Source organism: Impatiens glandulifera, chromosome 5 (assembly GCF_907164915.1).
Source record: "Impatiens glandulifera chromosome 5, dImpGla2.1, whole genome shotgun sequence".
In the NCBI taxonomy this organism is placed as follows: Eukaryota; Viridiplantae; Streptophyta; class Magnoliopsida; order Ericales; family Balsaminaceae; genus Impatiens; species Impatiens glandulifera.
In genome coordinates, this window is record NC_061866.1 from 746,654 (window position 1) to 769,397 (window position 22,744).

Genomic DNA, 22,744 nt, shown 5'->3' on the forward strand with positions numbered 1-22,744 from the left:
TTAACATTGACTTTTAATAGTATTATGCTACCAATTTTTTGAAATACAACATATATGCAGCGAGTATATACAGGAATGCGGTAACACAAAGTCAATTATTGAATTTGACAAAGGTTACGCATTATACTTTAAGAATAAGGTAAGTTAATCATTGTACAAGTGAGTTAATGATATAATCTTAATTTGAATTTAATGACATTGTGTTGTTTTTGGGAACCGTTGGTCGCCCAATTAACAGACAATATCGAAATATCAAAAGATCTAAAGATTTTGGGATCGGGTCCAACTATGTATTCGACCAAGTTCGTTTGGTGTAAAATTAACGGGTACAAATTCAATACAGAAAAACACGATGAAGGTTTAACCACTCAAAATAGTGGAGTTGTTGTTGTTGACAACAATGGCTCCAATACTTTGACATACTACGGAGTTTTAACTGACACTATCCAAGTGCAATACTTTGTGGAAAATGAGTTATCCCCTTCAAGTGTAAATGATTTGATGTGCATTCTGGAGAACGTGGAATCAAAGTCGATAAATATGACTTTGAAAGTATAAATGTCAATCGAACTCTAAAAACAAACATCATAAACCTTTTATATTAGCCAAACAAGCGAAATTAGTATTATACGCCCCTGATATGGCATCACGACCCGATTGGAAGATTGTAACAAAAATAAATCCGCGTTTCACATACATTTAGTAAAGGTTAAATAGTTTTTTATTACAAATATGCACTTATTTATTCTTAAACTAACTTCACTGTTTAAACTCTTATTTTTTCAGGGTCAATGCCACCAAAGTCGTTTAGGAATTTACTTCGTCAGACGGAAGACCTTAGGAGTAGAGAAAACGCATCGAACTGTGATGATGCGTTACCTCAGATGGATGATGAGGAGAGTTTAGCACTCGCCCCCGAGGCTAATCAGGAGGAGCCCACTTCAACTAGAGATATAGGTAATTTTTATTCTCGATTAATCTTTCTATAAAACTGTAATTTTCTTATTATATTATTTTGTATCATTTTTAGGTACTTCCTCTACGAGGAGACGAGGGAAAAATAAGAACATCGCTCTCTCGAGAAGGTCACATGGATCAAAGGTGCGCTTGACGTTCAATTCGGTGGACGGGAGGCCTTTCGTTGATAACTAGAAACTTTCTTCTAGACATTTGGGTTAGTTGTCCGAAACGCCAATTCTATTTCACATTGTTTACTCAAGTGGAAAAATTTGAGTTATTTGCAACTTGATAACTTGTGGCGAACTATCACAGTGAGAAGTTAAAACATTATTTATTAATATTGTCCATTTTTTAGTTTATTCGTTACTTTAACACAAAACTTTTCAAGATCCATTTGATACGTTTTCGGAGCATATTGATACGTACCGACAGACTGGAATAGCACATGCCAAATTGATATGGGATAGATGACGAAGTTATTTGCATGCCAAGATTAGGAGAGGGGAGGGAAATGAGGCACTTATTCGTGAGAAAAAACCCGATGAGTACTCGTAGACAGATTGGAATTACATCTTGGATAACCGTTATTTCACGGAGAACTTTAAGGTACATATATAGTATTTGAAACCTTATCTTAACATTCATTAACTATTTCAACTGTTATTTTTTGAAATGTAGAGAAAGAGCGCGATAGGTATCCAGAATAGGGGGAATGTGAGATATGCCCATCACACGGGAAGTAAGCCATATTCTCAAGTCGAACGAGAGATGCATGAAACTCTAGGATGCCCTCCGACATACATAAAGAAGTTTAGACAGACTTAGACTCCGAAGCCGACTAGAGAGAATCTCACATCGACACCTAAATGCACTAGCTCAAAAAAAGATAGTAAGTATAATACCACATTTAAGTACCTAACAATTAAAATATATAATTTTATTATTTTAAATGTGCAGACGTAGATGGAGCAAGCGCTAGCTGAGAATCCGGAGATGAATGACTTCGCTTTGACAGAGACCGTTTTCAGACCCCAAGGACATGGAAGGGTAATGGGAATGGGAATGGGATCTGGTATACGAGTTACACATTTTAGAGAAGATCGAAGGGGTGAAAATAATGCGCAAAGAAACAGTCAGGCTTTGCGAGAAGAGAATGAGACTCTTAGGGCAAAGGTACAGGAGTTGATTGCAAAACAAGCTAAACATGAATCAGTTCAAGCTACATTACAAGAACAAATTGCATTCTTAGTGTCATATTTCCCGCCCCACCTTCATATTAGTAGTTTTTATGAAGACGTGTATGTTAAGTGAACTAGATACATTTTGCGTATTATGATTCTTATTTTTGTTATGTAAGTTTTATTTTTGCTATATATGTTTTGATTGATAATTGCTGATATTTCGTAGTGCTGATATTTGGTATGAACAGGGATTAGGGAATGAAAAAAATAAATAATTCTTTTTTATAAAAGGATGGCCGACAGTTTTTAGCTAAGGCTGTTGGTGTTGATTAAACTACATGCCGACAATTTTATTTAAAATTGTTGGTGTTGATTAAGCTACCTGTCGACAATTTTATCTAAAACTGTTGGTGTTGCCCAGTCCATTTTACACGAAAGTTTTTGGAACACTGCCATGAAAAATCTTTTTCCTTTCGTCGACAGATATTAAAACCGTTGAATGTATTCTATTACCGACAGTTTGATGGACTTTAAGGGCAGATAATGCTGTCCTAAAATCCCAGTTTTCACCAGTGAATATTGTGTGTCCATGCTTCCAATCAAATCACAGACCTAACGAGAGTTAAACTTTACCCTTCTCAACTTTCCAATGTGAAAAGTCTCGCTCATCATCACTAAGGACAAAGGAACAAACGTATTGAAGGATCCGTATACATTTTCACGCTTCTGTAAAATCGCAAATCATTACATATATATATATATATATTTAATAATAGTATTTGTTTGTAAGATTAGTGAGTGATATATTTAAACCTGAATTTATTTAGAGTGTTACTAGTACTAATTGAACTCAAACTTATGTTTTCTTAGGGAAACATATGACTTGACTTGAAAACAAATATAGTTTTATTTTAGATATTGTATGCATTATTTTATTTTATTTAAATTTAGCTCTATATAAATTTATTTATTTGGTTGATTTTTTAAACTACCTACCATGACCATCTTTAAACATTTGAATGTTAGGTAAGAACTTGTGCCTATATACAAATACTAAATTATTTTTAAGTGTTTTTAAAGTAAATTGTAATCAAAACAAAATTTCCGGAGTTATTAATAAAACAAATATAAGCATCTTTTCTCATTAAAAAATCCATTATCACAAAAAAAAAAAAATACACCAACAATACAAATAACAAATGAATGAACAGCCAGCTAGACTCTACCTACATCAAAATAAATCTGGTAACAATTAATGTGGGTGACTTCTGAAACGAGATTTCCTTAATTTAGCCTGAAAAACTAAAATATAATAATGAGAAAAGACATGCAAATAAATAAGTCTTTCCTTCCCAAGAACTTAATTTCATACAAATGAACTAAACACACATCACTCCCATCGATCATATATATAATTTCACAAAAGGAATTAATTAAACAGACTTACAATCTGTTACAGCAATTTCTAGTAGTCAAAGTAGTAGGTGTTCCAATCCAACATAATCTAAAGGATATGCGGCGGCGGCGGCGAAGAAGACAAAGTATGAACCATAATCTTCATGTCTTTGACTCTTTTCTGTAGGAAGAATATATAATCTGATGTTTCTTTGAAAAGGTGTACAATATTGTGGACACTTATAAAGGATTGATCAGGGATATAGAGATTTGGAATGAGATTCCTAAGTTTTTTCAACCTCTTAGTTAAAGGGGTACTCAAGTACCGTCGATTTCTAGAACCTTGGAGTGTGGTCCTTGATCTCTTGATCATCATCACCAGTACCCTTTTAGAGGACGATGAAGAACTTTCCCTCCTTTTCTTGGCTTGGACTGATAAGCTCGAGACAAGCAAAAGCCCACTTGATGAACACATAGAAGAGAAACGAGAAATTAATGAGGGGTTATTATAGTGAGGCCGGTGGCAATTATATATATATAGACGGTTGAGCTAATGATGATAAAGAGAAGTAATTTCTTCTACTCCCAAAACGACACAATGATGGGCATGTTTTTCCAGCTCAATAATTCACATGCACCCACATGATCTTTCTTCAAGAGTGATCTCTCTTTCACACACACACGCACACAAATTGGTCCAATTATTATATACTTCTTATCTCAACACTCTGGATTATTCTAATTATTCCCCATTTCATAATTGAATTCAATGCATATGTATTAATTACGTGCATGAACCATGCAACTTTCTTTCTCTCTCTCAAGTTTAACATTTGGTGTTCTTTTTCTTGTGGGTCGGGACCGGGGCCGGGCTTAATTATGTTGTTACGAGGAAGCCAACAAAAAAGAGCACGTGAAGGAAAGAAGCTACTGCGCCACTGTATGGATTATGATTCCGGCCAGGCGGCCGGGCCACCATTAGTCATACATATAGTACTGTAAGCTAAGTTAATCTTATTGTCGTACGTCTGTGTCTGTGTGTCTCATGTTTGGATAACGAAAATGACCCCCCTTTCATTTTATATCGATCACAACTAGCTAGTTTGTCATTGGCTTTATTCGATTTAACATCTTTTCACTCCCTTTTAATTTATTAAATCACTTAATTTATTAACCAACATATCTTATATTTGGTTGAGGTGTTCAATTGTCATTGAGTCGGGTTTTAACTTCCGGGTAAGTTAACAGGTCAGGGTTTTCTGTTATGAAAACAAGTTAGGTTATAAATAAAAAAAATTATATTTTTTTTTCTTAACACAGTAAGGTTGAGAGAGAGTGAACACATTAGGGTTTTTTGATTCCTTCTTTGTTCTTTGGTTAATCTAGAGAGATGTTGGAGGAACTTTTGATTGTTGAGTATTTCAATCATTCCTAGTGTTATCACTTCTTTTGTTTAAGAGCAGAGTTTGATTTCTAAGAAGATACGTAATTTTGTTGTTACAAAACCTAACAATGGTATCAAAGCAATATTGATTGGTTACCTGCTTTAACATTGGAGCAGAGTGCTCTACTGGTTACTTAACGAAATTCAAAGAGGGGATCAAGTAGTTTCTTTGATGGAGTTTTTATTAGTTGTTAAGACAGTAATATTGGAGAAATCTAGACCTGATATGGTGAGTCTAAATGGTATAATTTACAGGTAATGGAAATGAATGATTAGTGATCTATTAGATTTAGACTATTTGAATGAAGCAATTTGAATAATTATTATTTTTTATTATATATATATAATTACATTTAATTTTTTTTTATCAAAAACATATTCTCAACTTCTCAAAATCATTATCCATCATAATTTTTTTCTCTCTTTAGGTTATTCAAATAACTTTTACCGAACCCAATGTTTTTGTTGTGCTTAAAAAATAATAATTGTTCAACTTCAATTTGATCTCATCATTTGAAGAACTTGAATTAGAATGTTGATGAGTTGTATATATAAGTTTTTTTTTCTTTACTGTTTTTGAGTTGTATTGATTTTTCTCATTTTGATTAATATTTATATGGCATAACAGATCTTCACTTGTGATTTAGGTACCACTATGTACCAAGAATGAAATTTGGGTGGGTTGACAAAAAAATGCATACTAAAGGATGCTTTTGACAAAAAGATTGGCGGTGGTGGTTTCAAAATTTAACAAAACCGAGGAGGTTAATTTATATACGAAAATATGATCAATAAGAATATTGTTATAAACAATGAGATAAACAAAGAGTTATTGAAATATTTACAATACAGATCAATAACGTGACACAAACATCAATTAGAGAAAAACATCCACCTATCATCCTCAACACAATCAAAAAACTCATAATATAATTCTTAAGTAGATGCGTAAATTTTTTGTGTCAAAAATCACAAAGTCTAGTTTCATTTGTGCTAGTGTTTTGTGATTTTGACCTTCCCATTTTTAAAATTTTAATAAAATAATTTTAACCGTTTAAAAAAAACTTTCCCGAATTCTTCTTTTGAAAATTCAACCGTCCCATATGTTATTTAATTGGTTTTTCTTCGGTCCCAATTATATATATAAATTAACCTTTTATGGATAAGATGATGATTAATTAATAATTAGTTTAGGTATAGTTAACGTCAAGACCTTATCAATTAAGTACCCCATGTGGCGTTTAAATTGCATTATTAGGGTAGGGTAGTAAGGACATTGCTATATATTATTAAAATGGACCGCCACCACGTGGCATGCCAATCACGCCACTTACCAAGAAATTAATATATATTTTTTATCATTTACTAAAAATCAAGAATTAATGTGAACCACCAATCCCAAATATCATATCATCACAATCTCAATTAAGAATGATCTTCCTGTTTTTGTATTATTATATTATTTATTAAATATGCATCATCAATATTACAAAATAAATAATGATTTAATCACAAAACAAAAACATAACAATAATTGTGATCTCCAAAGGAATATGTCGTTTTTTTTAATAAAAATCAAATAATATATCGATGATAACAATATTGTAGGATCTACAAACACTTTTAATATGAAAAACACTACAAATTAATATGTACACAGTTTGATAATACAGAACTTAAATTACAATATAAATACAAAAGAGTGAATCATTATAACATTTTTTTTTTCAACTAACTGATTATTGATAAAAAAAAAAAAAAAAAAATCAATCACTTAAAACGAAGTGTTGCTAAAATAGTCAGTACAAATTTTGATTAATATTTTATTGTTTATATGATGCAACATTTTATAAAAAATTAATAATTACAAATATTATAACAACTTTAATATGAAGAGTTAATACAAATAATATTGTTAATATTTTAGAATATCATATAAATATATAATATTACGTATTTACCAATTTTTACAATTATAATTTTAATTCTAAATAATAGTAAATGATAAGTAACCACAAAAGATAGAAAACTCTAATCTTATATTAAAGTGCAATTAAATTTGTAAAAAAAATATTATTAACGCTAATATGTAACTTATATATATTTATAAATAAATAAATATAAAAAATAAATATAAATATATCTTGCAAAAAAAAGTTAAAAATAGAAAACAAAATAATTTGATTTAAACTATTCTTTAAATTTAAGCTAAAACAATAAAGAAAAAAATTAAACCATCCGTGGTCAATTGTAGACAAGATATTGTTATAGTAAATATTAAAAATATTGTTATTTACAAGATGAAGATTCATTTGTTAGAGTGAAATTGAAGAAAATGTGTTACAAAATTAGACAAAATTTTGAAATGAATAATTAGTTTTAACTAGTAAAACTATACAACATATTATATATTAAGAAATATTCATCTTTAATTTTTTATTTTTGTTTGCAACTTTGAAATAAAATAAAATTGAACAACAAGTTGCATTAATTCTTAATTAATTTTAATTTTTTCTTAATAATTTTTCTAAATGAGAATTCAATACTTTTTCACAATAAATCGAGAAGATGATACAAACTTATAAAAACTGACCCATGAAGTTACCCTACACCATTTTGGTCGATAGAACGACCATTCAAACATTAACAAGAGACACTCCATTTGAGTTAGTCTACAAAATGGATGTTGTGCAACCCATCAAAATAAAAGTCTCTACCTTGAAAGTACTTCTCGAAATACAATTTGTGGAAGAAGATTGATGCAAGTCTCGATACAATCAAATAACTCTTACGGAAGACAAACGTTTAGATGTGTTATGTCACACACAAGAATATAAAAGACAAATGTGTACAACATTAAACAAGAAAGTAAGGTCTCGGAACATACAAGATGGTGATCTGGTCCTAAAGAAGAACCTACGGATACTAGACACTAGAGGAAACTTTCAAACTCCATGGGAATGACCCTAATTTGTTAAGAAGTTATTCTTAGGTGGTGTCACGAGATTGACCACCTTAGACGGAGAAGAACTCTCAGCACCCTTTAAAGTTGACGCACAAAAGATACTTCGTCTAGAACATGCGTAATGAAATTCATTCACGACAATCACCAAGAGATTTAGCCTCACGAGTATTGAACTACGTCCAGACCTAATCTCTCCTTGTTATGAGAGTACGTAAGCAGCCTGTCATGGATTCGTCCTAATAAAAATCAAAAACACAAAACAAAATTTCAAAATTCATAGTTTCACAAAAATTAACATGACTCCCAATACAAGAGTTCAACCACTAGAGTTACAATCTATCTATGAAACAATCTCGGAACTACGTTCGTACATGATTTCTTCTTTTATGAGAATACGTAGACAACTTATCACAAGCTCGGTACACATGATTTAAATGTTATTTAATGAAGATATTGAAATTTCAAACGACGTATGCTCGCGCACTTCTTTAGACTAACCGTTTGTAGAAGATCAGACTACGTCTGCTCGCGCACTTCTTCAGACTATCACATCTGTAGAAGTTCAAATGACGTTTATTTGCGATTGCTCAGACAACACGTCTGATGAAGGCATGCGTCCCTTGAGCTATACCTGCGCATAGACAATTTACACAACTTAGTTTTGTTCAAACCACATCATTAAAACTATGTCATATTGATTAAAACTTATTCACCTAAGTTTATTAAGATATTTTTCCTTAATTAATTATTTCTCTTTTAATTAATTTTCTCTTTTCTTTATTTAAATTAATCTAACAATATGGGAGACGAAGATACAATATGGGAGCCAACTGGAGATGAGCGAATAGGTTTAGGTCGAAGACTTACTTGAATTGACCACTCTAGTTCCTTATATGGAGATGAGGCTCGAGACACGATAATCATTGCCCGAGATTCACCTTATGCACCCTCAATTTCATCTCGCAAATCCTTGATGAAACCCGATAATTTATCAGAATGAAGAGTTTGATCAGGTCGAGATTCCTTGGATTGAGAAAATCACATATATTTGACATACAATCACAAAAAGTACTACACTTGACATGATATCACAACAATGTATTCAAAATAGAGAAAAACTTATATTTTACAAATATTACTGCATCATTCTCTAATTTGTTCAACGGATATATTATAGCATCCTTCGGCCTCTTGTCTCTAAGAAGAACCAATATCATTGTTGTTCCAACTACAACAATTATAAATATTCGAAATTATTCAATAATTAATCAATAATATTCTCCAATTTAATAAAAAAAAACACTTAAATATATGACTAAATAGTATTTGTATAACAATAAATACCAATTGTGTATTTGACCAAAATATCGACGGTTGTGAACTACAATAACTCAAGTATCTTGGATTTGAATTCATATAGGCTACTTGTGCATTCTGCAAAATCAATAAAATATGATAATTACATATTTGTTTCAATTTATTAATAAATATTTTAAAAGTAGGATTATGAATGTACCTGAAAATGTGGTGCTAATAGAACTTGTGAAGTTTGAGTTCTAGATATACTCAAACTATCAACGAAATCACCATGTGCATGCATATGAGTTATATGCTAAAACAAAAAATGTAATTTTATAAACTTTTGACATCAATTATAACATTATTATCTCTAAAATAAATCTAAACACAATTTTATTTTAGATTTTAAAAAAAACTTATTTATTTGCAAAATCCCAATATTAAACAAGTATGATAAAACAACTTGCCTCGGTGACTAGCTGGATCTTAAAATCAGGATGATAAATTACTGAATAAGTAAGATTACAAATATACTTGAGAATGTGGTGCTAACAGAATTTGTGAAGCTTGAATTTCAGTCATACTCAAACTATCAGCGGAGTCATCAAGTGCATGCGGATGTGTCATCATCTAAAACAAAACAAAAATAGTTGTTGAAACTTTTGACACCAATTACAACAGTACTACATAACTAAAATAATTCTAAACACTATTCATTTGTTGTTTATATTGTCCATCAGGCACACATGAAAATAGAGCTGGCTAGTGATGGTTGATTGATCTTCTTCAAGGATTTCCTCTTTTTTGATATCTTTTCTAGACCACCTTTTAATCTCTTGCTTGAAACATGTTTTTTTTAATCCCTTTCGCCATAGAAGGCCCTTCATCAGTTGTTATCTCCTCTTTATTATTGAAAAAACTATAGGTAGTTGACTCAATAAAATGCAAATTCGCATCTACCACCTTACACAAACCCAAAAGACTATCTTTAATAATCTTGTAAGTGTTTTTGTTCTTCGCTGTCTTGATACTCAACTAAACAAACAACCAACACATTTCTTTATATAGGATACTCTAAAGTATTTTAGGCTCCAAATAATGTTCATAAACATTTGAATCTTTGACTCCAACATATCCAACCTTAGCACCTCGTGTCCATCTTTTCAATATGTACTCATTGGGAATGTCAAAGACATTAGTGATTGTATATATTTTAAAAACATGAGAACACAAGATTTCCGCAAACTCAAATTTTCTACCATCACACTTAACTCTTTCACATGATGGATGAAGTGTAACTATATGATGATAACCCTTGCCTCGAGGAATAACTTTATATTTCACCAATGAACCAACACCCTTAACACAAGTTTCGACGCTATAATCATGACATTTGAACCATTCGTCTTCAAACCACTTGAATACCTCGGGAGTGTAAATCTTTCTTGTTTGTTTTAAAATTCCAATAGGATGTCGTAAACAAGGAGTACTATGATTTGATTTGAAATCAGTTTTTCATTCCATATATCGACGATCTTCAATAAACCTTTCAAAATGATGAAAGAATACTGAAAATGTGTGTTTATAAGAGACGTACTTTTTCACAAGGCGGTTCAAACTTTCAACTCTTGGGTTATAGTCATATCTGCAGAAAACATGTGTCATCCATACACCAAAGCCCATTTCTCTCTAATCAAAAACATACGCTTCAACCAATCATTATCATTATTTTCTAGTGAATACTTATTCAACATCATGGACCATGCTTGAAAAAAGTCTTTCTCTTCATCGAGTTCATATACACATGTGGAAAAATCCTTAGCAAACTCTCTAAACTCATAAAAAATACCACTCAAATGTATAGCGGCATTCTGATAAATATGCAAAATACACAATCGATGATGTGTTGTTGGTCATGTAGAGGCTAAGGCTTTTTCCATTGCTGCATCTTGATCTGTAATTGTTGTGGGTTTTCTCCCACCCATAATCTCAACAAATGTATCGAACAACCATTTAAACGCCAACTAACTTTTATCATACAATAAAGCAACACCAAAAACTATTGATTTCTTATGGTGATTAATACCTACAAATAATGTAAGTGGGCGGCCCTCATTGTTCTTCTTATATGTTGTATCAAAACAAACAACATCTCCAAAATTATATTAATCAGCTTTCATTTTTGCATCAGACAAAAAAATATTTGTTATCAAATCATCCTCGTCTACTTGAATAGCATAATAAAAGATATTATCACTAGATTGTTGTTTTTGAAAATATTCTAAAACACCTCATGTGTCTCTAACCATCATACTTGTTCTTTTCGAACGTGAGTAATTTCTGTAAACTTTAGGAATAAAACCTACAAATTATTTCCCTCCCATTTGTCTTGCAATGAGATCATAAGATACTTTTGGAGGAATTATGACGTCACTTGCCATTCCAATCTATATTATAGTTAAAGAATAAATTTTTATATGGCTTCTGTGTAGGTGAGTCTTGTTTAGACTTGAAAGATGATGATTATGCTCTTTTAAAAATTGTACCACAATAAACATGTCACTTGTTCGGTTACAGATCTTCATTTTAGCTTCACAACTCAATCTTGTTTCAGGCCGACTGTTATTCACATAAACCGACCATTTATCTTTTTCCATCTTACCTTGAGCACTACAACAAAAGACTCTATCCAATATTTTACCCAAATTATCACTATGACTACGAGATTTTCTTATGCCAAAACTTGCCCTCTTAGCATATGCCAAATAAAAGTCATACGCTTTTTCTTCTGTCTCAAACTCCATTCCTAATTGTAGTACAAAGTCTTTTATGATAAATGAATCATTTTTATCCAAATCTATATCAAACAAAAAACAATATTATCATTCATACATTAAGGAAAAATCTCATTATTATATTCTAACCTTTGTTGATAACATTAACATCAGTTTCTGTACTGTCCTCATTTTCTTCGAAATTTAAACGTTGAAAACTTGTAGATTTACCTTCCATTATATTACTACAATCCGGAAAAAAAAAATATTGTTAAATACTTCATACTCATTTAGAACAATTAAATGAATAATTTTTTGAAAATGACTTGAACTCATTATTAGCATTAACAAAATTAATAAATAAAACTCTTTACAACAGTAAGTTTCTAGTCCCCACATTTTATAATTAGTAAGTTTTTAATCAGTCCAATGTAAAAATGTTATAAATATGACAAGGCTCACCAAATGAAGGTAACAATCAAAAAATTGAAAACGTCTCTGGTCGGTTATCACCGGACAAATGAAAAAAAATTGGAACGTGGACAATAGTATTCGGAGTTTCTAATTTTAACCTATCAAATTTCGTCTAAGATGATAAACTTTAATTTTTTTTAAACAAATAAACCTTAACTTTTTCTGAAAATAAGATTTACTTAAGGCTTAACTCGTGAAGACGTGTTCAACCCAAAATACTTTAGAATTCCGCATCCATTAACGTGAAAATATTGAACTTCATGAAACTTTGCTAAAAATTTTGAAGATGGAATCTCTAATCTTTTGATATCCTGCTAATTGGGCCTGATAAAGATACATGTTGGTTTCTTTGCCTAGAATATTCTTTTTTGGTGTTTGTCCCACATAGGAAGTGAGTAAGAAAAATGTCTTGACCTGGCCCTATAAATAAAGGCCTTGTGTGTTAGTTTTTCTTGCACTATCAGTATCTGTAATTCGTGTTAACGATTATAGTGGAATATTTTCAGTGGCTCTGCCCGTGGATTAGTCAGCACTTTTGCTGGATACCACGTTAAATCGGGTGTCGCTTTCATTCTGTCTTTTACTATTATTATCATTGTTCTTGCATCCGTTATAACAAACTGGTCAGAGCTTGGTTGTTCAGATCTGCTCAGGCAAGAACGATGGTTGGAAGTAAAAGTTTGAAAGCCGACAAGTTTACTGGGAGGAATAGCTTCAGTCTGTGGCAGATCAAGGTTCGGGCATTGTTGAAACAACACGGCCTATGGGCTCCCTTGATGAAGCCTGCACCTGTCCCACCACCTGCTGATATGGAGTCTTTGGAAGAGAAGGCACACTCGACATTGCTCTTGGCTCTGGCAGACGATATCATTACTGAGGTGGCTGAGGAGGAAACCGCTGCTGGTTTGTGGTCTAAGCTGGAGACTTTATACATGAAGAAGAGCTTAACCAACAAGTTGCTTTTGAAGCAACGTCTATTCAGTCTGCGTATGCAGGAAGGTACACCTCTTAGAGACCATCTAGATCAATTAAATGCAATATTATTAGATCTGCGTAATATTGATATTAAGATAGATGATGAGGATGCTGCCTTTGATTCTGTTAGTTTCTTTACCAATATCATATGAAAACTTTAGGGAGTCTTTCATTAGTGGTAAAGATTCATTGGCTCTAGAAGAAGTTAGATCTGCCCTTCACAGTAGAGAATTGCGACATAGCTGCAGTGGCACTGTTTCGGATAGTCAGGTTGTTGGGCTAGTAGCAAACAACCATCAGGGATATGGTAAACCGGGGAAAAAGAAGTTCCCCAAGAAACCAGTCAGTAGGGGTCCGAAACTAACAGATGTGTGCAATTACTGTAAGGAGAAGGGACATTGGAAGAATGAATGTCCAAAGAAGAGACAAAGACAACATGAGAAGGCACCAGGTACTGTTGCAGTTGCTGAAGATGGTACAAACTCCGAAGAGGATATTGCCTTAGTTGCTGATGGTCGCACACATTACACTGATGTGTGGGTTCTGGATTCTGGAGCATCTTACCATATTTGTCCTAGGAGAGAATGGTTTTCAACCTATGAGCAGGTGGATGGTGGAAATATTTCTATGGCCAATAGCTCTACCTGCAAGGTGGTTGGGATGGGCTCGATCAAGATTAGGACTCATGATGGAAAATTCTGTACACTGAACGAAGTTAGACATGTTCAACACATGACGAAGAATCTCATATCTCTAAGTCTTTTGGACAAGAAGGGGTTTAGTTTCAAAGGTGAAAGTGGAGCTTTACATGTTTACAATGGTTCAGGTGTGATTCTGAAAGGTGTGAAGCGGGGCACTTTGTATCTTCTACAAGGTACTACGCTATATGATTCTGCTGCTGTTGCTTCCTCCGAGATTGACTAAGGAGACATGACGAAGTTGTGGCACATGAGGCTTGGGCATATGAGTGAGAGGGGGATGCAAATTTTGGCTAAAGATGATTTTCTGTGTGGGCATAAGATAAAGGATCTTGGGTTTTGTGAACATTGTGTTTTTGGGAAACTACATCGCAGCAAGTTCCCCAAAGCGATTCATAGAACAAAAGGCACACTTGATTACATCCACTCTGATTGTTGGGGGTCGTCACGTGTAGAGTCTTTGGGGGGTCACAGGTACTTTCTGTCGTTGATTGATGATTATTCAAGGATGACCTGGATATTCATAATGAAGCATAAGAGTGATGCTTTCAAGAACTTCAAACAGTGGAAGGCATTAGTGGAGAATCAAACTGGGAAGAAGGTCAAGAGGTTGCGAACTGATAATGGTTTGGAATTCTGTTGGTCTGAGTTTAATGAGTTTTGCAAGACTGAGGGGATTGCCAGACATCATACGGTTAGGAATACACATCAGCAGAATGGTGTAGCAGAACGTATGAATCAGACACTACTGGAGAGAGCTCGGTGTATGCTCTCAAATGCTGGGTTAACAAGAATGTTTTGGGCTGAAGCAGTTAACACATCATGCTATCTGATTAATCGTGGACCTCACACAGGTATAAATCTGAAAACTCCTTATGAACTGTGGTCTGGGAAGCTTGCTGATTACTCTAATTTGAGAACTTTTGGTTGCACGGTCTACTATCATGTCAATGAGGGGAAGTTGGAGCCAAGAGCAAAGAAGGGAGTATTTGTAGGCTATGGGGATGGTGTGAAAGGATATAGGATCTGGTCCCCTTCTGAGAGGAGGGTTATTCTGAGTAGGAATGTTGTCTTTGATGAAAATTCCATGGTTAACCCAACTGTGAAGTTCACCATTCCGGTAGATTGTGGTGTCAAGAAACAGGTGGAGCAGGAAAAGACTGAGGCTAGTTGTGAAGCAGATGAGAGTTTTTCTCAACCACTTTCAGAGGCAGATTTTCCAGTTGCTCCATCATCATCTGTAGAACATCATAATCTAGCTCTTAATCGCCCTAGAAGAGCTAATTTTGGAGTACCTCCTATAATGTATGGCTATGAGGACATGGTTGCCTATGCTTTACAGGTTGCAGAGGAAGTGGATCCTCATGAGCCATCCACCTACAAGGAAGCTGTTACAGGTACTGAGTCTATCCAATGGCTTGCTGCCATGGGAGATGAGATGGCGTCACTTCAAAAGAATCAGACTTGGGAATTAGCTAGAAGACCACCAGAGAGAAAGGTTGTCACTTGTAAATGGTTGTTCAAGAAGAAGGAAGGGTTGTCACCAGCTGAGGGGGTCAAGTATAAAGCTAGGTTAGTTGCTAGAGGGTTCAGTCAGAAAGAGGGAGTGAACTATAATGAGATATTCTCACCAGTAGTCAGACATACTTCCATCAGGGTGCTACTTGCTATAGTTGCACATCAAGACCTGGAACTCGAACAGCTAGACGTGAAGACAGTTTTCTTACATGGAGAGTTGGAAGAAGAGATATACATGACTCAGCCAGATGGTTTTCAGGAACCTGGAAAAGAGGACTATGTTTGCAAGTTGAAGAAGTCCTTATATGGATTGAAACAGTCTCCGAGGCAGTGGTATAAGCGGTTCGATAGCTACATGTTTGAGATTGGCTATTCAAGGAGTCCGTATGACAATTGTGTCTACTACAACAAGCTCAAAGATGGTTCCTTCATCTATTTGGTATTGTATGTAGATGATATGTTGCTAGCTGTTGAGAAGAAGTCTGACATTCAAAAGTTGAAGGGGCTACTCAATATAGAATTCGAAATGAAGGATTTGGGTGCTGCTAAGAAAATTTTGGGAATGGAGATCTACAGAGATAGAAGTCATAAGAAGCTATTCTTGTCACAGAAGGGATATATTCAGAAAGTTCTATCGAGATTTGGAATGGCTACTGCTAAGCCCATTCAAATGCACATTTGTCTGTAGCATTTGCACCTAAATCATCTCAGGAGAAGGAATACATGTCACATGTTCCTTATGCTAGTGCAGTGGGAAGCTTGATGTATGCTATGGTCTGCACTAGACCGGATCTTGCACATGCTGTTAGTGTTGTCAGTAGGTTCATGGGAGACCCTGGTAAGGAACACTGGCAAGCAGTGAAGAGGATTTTCCGCTATCTCAGGGGTACATCTGATATTGGTCTCAGTTATGGTGGTGATAGTCAGTGTCTAGTATCTGGTTACTCAGATTCTGATTATGCTGGAGATGTAGACAGTAGAAGATCAATGACTGGTTATGTATTCACGCTTGGTGGTTCTGTTGTGAGTTGGAAGGCTACTCTGCAGCCGACAGTAACTTTGTCTACTACAGAGGCAGAATATATGGCTTTGACAGAAGCTGCTAAGGAGGGAATCTGGTTGAAAGGATTGGTTAGTAACTTGGGTCTACACCACGATCAGGCTTTAGTGTACTGCGACAGTTTGAGTGCAATATGCTTAACCAAGGATCAAGTTCACCATGAGAGAACAAAACACATTGATGTGAGGTACCATTTTCTGAGAAGTGAGAAGAGGATCAAGGTAAACAAAGTGGATACTGCAGACAATCCAGCTGATATGTTTACCAAGCCGGTTCTGCAGAGCAAGTTTCAACACTGTTTGAAGTTGCTCAATGTTAGAAGTTGTTGATTGCCCTTGAAGGGGCAAGGCCTGAGGCAGAGCAGGTCACATTTGGCATTCGGTGTAATGCATCTGTTTTTTATCTGGGCATTCAGTGTAATGCATCTGGCACATCTGGTACTTAATGTACATCTGGTGCATCTGGCTATCTGGGAAATATTCAAGTCAAGGTGGAGATTTGTTGGTTTCTTTGCCTAGAATATTCTTTTTTGGTGTTTGTCCCACATAGGAAGTGAGTAAGAAAAATGTCTTGACCTGGCCCTATAAATAAATGCCTTGTGTGTTAGTTTTTCTTGCACTATCAGTATCTGTAATTCGTGTTAACGATTATAGTGGAATATTTTCAGTGGCTCTGCCCGTGGATTAGTCAGCACTTTTGCTGGATACCACGTTAAATCGGGTGTCGCTTTCATTCTGTCTTTTACTATTATTATCATTGTTTTTGCATCCGTTATAACAATACATAAATGAAATAGAGAAAGAAAGCAGTAACAAGTAAAGAAAAGGTAAAAGTAAAAAATAAACAAAGTTAAAAGTTTGATGTTAATTAAAACTATATCGGATCTGGTGTTTTGGAATAGAGAGTGGAACAAAATTTGAGACAATGATCTGACCCTATTTTTTTATGCTAGATTTGGAATATTTTTCTGCAAAATCAAAATACACAAATCAATACAAAATTTATTTATTTTGTTTTCTATTTTGTTTATTATTATGTTATTTTATTAATTTTTTATTTTTATTATTGTTGTTCTTATTATATATATTTATTTAATTTTTTTTATATTGCTGGTTTATCTTTTTATTACTATATTAGTATTATTATATTTTATTTTGATTTTATTCCAGATATATAAGTCCAATATTTAATTAGTCTTGGTATTAATAAGAATCTCTTTCAAAATTAATTATTTTATTTTAATCACATTACTATAAATAAAATTTATAGACTATAAATTAATTTTAAGAATTATAAATTGGAGCTAAAAATAAGTATATACACTTACATCAATTACTTTTAAAAATTAATAAAATAATAAATGAAAATAATTTTATTTATATTTCATATCAAATAGAGTAATAAATCTTTTAGAACGTGTTATTTGTTTTTGTAGTTTATTTAAACTTATGAATTATAAAAAAAAAATATAAAAATTGGTTCATTTAGTTTCCATCTAATTTAATTCATGTTTTAATTTATCATCTTTCTCTTTTTTATTAAAAGTATATTTATTATTTATATATTTTTTTAATTTAATATATATATATATATATATATAATTACTTATCTCAATTTTTATGCTACCGATCAAATTTCTAAATATATATAATTGTTTAGATTTTAGTTTGATTCAAAAGATGTGTCAATTAATTTATTTATTTTAATATTTTATAATATTAGATAAAATAATATTTGAAATATAAATATATTTAAAATTAAACAATTTTAAGTGAAAAAAGTTTATATATATATATATATATATATATATATATATATATTTATTAGTCCTCTAAATTTATTAATTAACTCAATAATTATTTATTTATTCTTATAAATTTTTTAACTACTTAATTTTTTTAATATAAAATATATATAATTAAATTTAATAATATTTAATTAATAATTTAAATAAATTTAAATATTATATATTAAAATAAATAAAATAAATTATATAAAGTTTAAAATAAAATATATTATATAAATTTTAAAATAACACATATTTTATCTTTACTTAATTTACAAATATTATATATATAATTAAAATTAAACCTTAATTTCTATCTAACCAATTAAGAATTCTAGATGTATTATAAATTAAATAATAAATATATGTATACATTTTATTTAATGTTTATGTAATGTATTTATTTTTTTCTTTAATTAATTTTACAAATATAATATTTATAATTAAAATTAAATTTACAATTACAAACTTGTCAATTAAGAATTCTAAATTTACTCTAAATTAAATATATAAAGTAAAATAAAATATATTACAATTAAAATAAATATTTATTTATCTTTATAATTCAATTTTATATACAACTTTATTTAATTTGTATGCATCTTATTTTAACGTTCATGTAATATATATATATATATATTTATTTGAATTATTTAATTTAGTATGTTTAAATTTAATTATATATATTATTTTTATAAAATTAAGTAAAGATAAAAATAAGTATGTTATTTTAATATATAATATTTATTATTTAATTAAGTATTATTAATTTTAATAATATATATTTATATTTATAAAATAAAGTAATTAATAAGTTTATGAATAAACATGTATAATTAATTAGTTAATTAATTAATAAGCAGGGGGAGAAATGAGTATTTTGGAAATGTGAATAGAAACATGAGTATATTAGGAAAAATTGAATGAAAAATGAGTAAATAAAGGAATCATCAAGCTAAATGAACTAATTTTTAAAAAATATATGTTATTTAAGCGTTAAAAGTTCATATAAACATATGTATTATTAAGTAAACGAGTCAAGTCGGTCGTGAGAAACTCGGTCAAAGCTCAACTCGATCTCGGTTTGACCGAGCTCGAAACGAGTTTGAGTAGCTCGATTATATAATTGAGCTCAAGCTTAGCTTTATATTTGTTGTTCGAATAGTTCGCAAGTATGTAAATATATATTATAATATAATATAATAAATTATATAATATAATATAACAAATCAAACTATAATTTCCTTAGGCCGCTCATCACTTCCATTCTCAAATCATTTATTTCTCATCATTTCATTCTCAAATAGCCAAACTCATCTCTCTTCTCATCACTTCCATTCTCAAATCATTTATCTCTCCTCATTTCATTCTCAAATAGTCAAACTCATCTCTCTTTCTCCTTCTTTCATTTCCAAGCCAAATTCATCTTCTTCTTCTATTCCCCTCTCTCCCTTCTCCTTTCTCCATCTATCAGATTCTTTCTCCATCAAAAGACCTCGACCTCGACCTCGACCTCGAAGTATCTATTTTATGAATTCTACTATTAACGGAACAGTTTGTTCATTGCCTTAATATTTCATATTTCGAATTTTGTAAAACTGAAGATCACTATATTATATGACCAGTGTATCATATTGTTAAACTTTTAATATTTGTGATGAACATCTTTTAAATATTTAATTTCGTTTGTAATTTCTAAATGAGATGTTTGTGATTGAATGATTATCTTTAAATTATGTAATTGTGTTTATATTTCTTATTCTTAAATAATGTTGTGATTATATATGCGTAGTTAGTGAAATATATATTATATTATGTTTGAGATATTATTTAGTAGTAAAATATAATTTTAATTAAATTTTTTAGTTTTCGAGTTCGAGCTCAAATAGCTCGGATTGTAATCGAGTCGAGTTCGATTATAAATTTTGGTACTCAATCGAGTTCGAGTATTTACAATGCAATTCGAGTTCGAGTAGTATGGTACTTAGCTCGAAACGACTCAACTCGTCTACACCCCTATTATCAACCATTGGCTAAGTTAGCATTTTGTTATAAACGGAGTTAGTTTTTTTTTTACAGATTTACAAAATTATTTTAAAAAGTACATTTAAATTATCATTAAAAAATTCAAACCCACAAGATTTCTGTCAAAACCATACTCAATCATAACCTTGAATATATTATATATACAATTCTCAAATGACTCATAAGTTCAGTCGACTCCAAAAAACTTACAAGCCTCGATAATCGGATTATTCTTCTGAAATAATTATTAAATGTGTACAAGATATTCCCTATATCATATCAGTAGACATTCCAAAACCGATGCTCGTAAAACTACAACCATTGCTCACACTCGGCGCCAAATGTGAATCATCTAACTAGTAAGCGTTCTAAAATTGAGGCTCGTAAAACTACAAGCATAGCTCATAGCCTCATACTCGACGTCAACTGTGAATTGTCTAACTATTAACATTCGATCCTTATGATTCATCATTAATTTGATGGATTCTTGTGGATTTGGATTTGTAGATGAATTATTCTGAGATAACACCGATAAAACTGTATGCCTTCTACCCAAAAAATATATTGATTCTTCCTTATTCGCAACACAATTTTAAAAATTTGTATCGACATTTATGTATGTGTTGTTTATTTGAAGGTGATGGATGATATAGAGATGTTAGTATGGATGTCTCATGGAGTAGCATGACTGGTACGTGATGGAGTTGGTATCCTTGTTAATTAGTCTCCCTCATGACTTCTACCAAGGGGTATAAAACAAAATATTGAAAAAATTATTGTCTAGTTGATGAAGATTGATATGAACTTGATTTTTTTGGGCTACATAACCGGACCTTTGTTTTTGTTATAGGTCACTGCAGGATGTGGGGTTTGAGCTACCACGACTTGACCATATGTTGTGGGGATGTTCTTCTTGCCTATGTCTGAAAACATGAGGGAACAAAGCAAAATTGTATTCACAAAGGTACTTATTAGTGTTTTATCATGATCAAATAAAGATATGAGGTTTGTGTTGGGTTTTGGGCTCATATTTAATTAGAGTTTATATATTGTAATTGGGCTTTAAGCCTTTATTGGGTTTAGGAGTAGTAGTTTAGTCTTTTGGCTTTTGATGTACTCCTATAAATAGACACATTGTAACCTAGGGTTACTTGGACCATTATTCCATGGAATATCAATAGAATTGACGACTCCCCGAGGATGTGGGCATTGTTGGCCGAACCTCGTTATATCTTGTGTTCTTTATTATTCTTTACCAATTTATCTTTATATCTTTTTTTTATCGTGTGTTTAGATTAGATCGTTTCTCAACAAGTGGTATCAGAACATGTTTTGAGAATGTTTGACCTAATCTATTTGTGAAGATATGATAGAAACCCTAACCACCATTGAAGAAGTTGTTGGATATTTGTGCTTTTGTTGAAGATGGCTATTGGAGAAACGACATTGGTGGTAGAAGAATTAGCCGCTATGAAGATTTGAGTCGAAATCTTCAATTGCTAAGGAGATGTCAACGGTCGTTAAAATATTTCTTAGTTCTGGGTGACGAGGTTTGAGAAGAAGAGAGAAGAAGACAATGGTCTTTTATTCTTCTCGAATGCACCAATGGGTGCAGGTGACGAAAAGTCATCGTGTAGGCAGCGACACCAGAATGAAGAAGATGAGGTATATTCTTTTGACTTATTTTAATTTGGGACATATGGTCTATTAAAATATAAAAAAAGGAAAAAATATATATCTCAATATATATATCTCCATATATATTCCATATATATCTCTATATATATTCCATATAAATAGATATTATATTATGATATAATATAATATATAGAGAGGAGCCAAGAATCTTTGAAGCGTCAACAACTTAGACTTTTTCTTCAAATCTCGTTTGATTTCACAATAGGTTTAAGACCTATTTGATTCCAATTTTCACAAGTAAAAATAAAACTCTCGAAGCTTTGATCTTGGATTTGTATTAAGGCTTGTTTGACTTGAATTTCTCAAAGATGGAGATATGTGATTTATCTGTTAAGAGATTTGATATTCGTCAATATGGAGATTGAAAATGGAAGTTGAAAAAGAAGGTGGAGTACTTATTCGATGTTGCAGATTATAGAAGACAATTGATGCAACATGTAAAGGGTTTTCTGATTAAAGCAGGTGGCTTTAATGTTTGTTTGTAAGAGTGTA

General features: G+C 32.0%; 1 protein-coding gene across 1 annotated transcript; it reads left to right on the forward strand.

Annotated features, from left to right (window-relative positions):
• Positions 1–16,406: 16,406 nt before the first annotated feature.
• Positions 16,407–17,188, forward strand: LOC124937779 (secreted RxLR effector protein 161-like). Its single transcript, XM_047478098.1, has 2 exons — positions 16,407–17,057; positions 17,159–17,188. The coding sequence occupies exons 1-2, from the start codon at positions 16,407–16,409 to the stop codon at positions 17,186–17,188; spliced, it is 681 nt and encodes a 226-aa protein (XP_047334054.1).
• Positions 17,189–22,744: the final 5,556 nt, after the last annotated feature.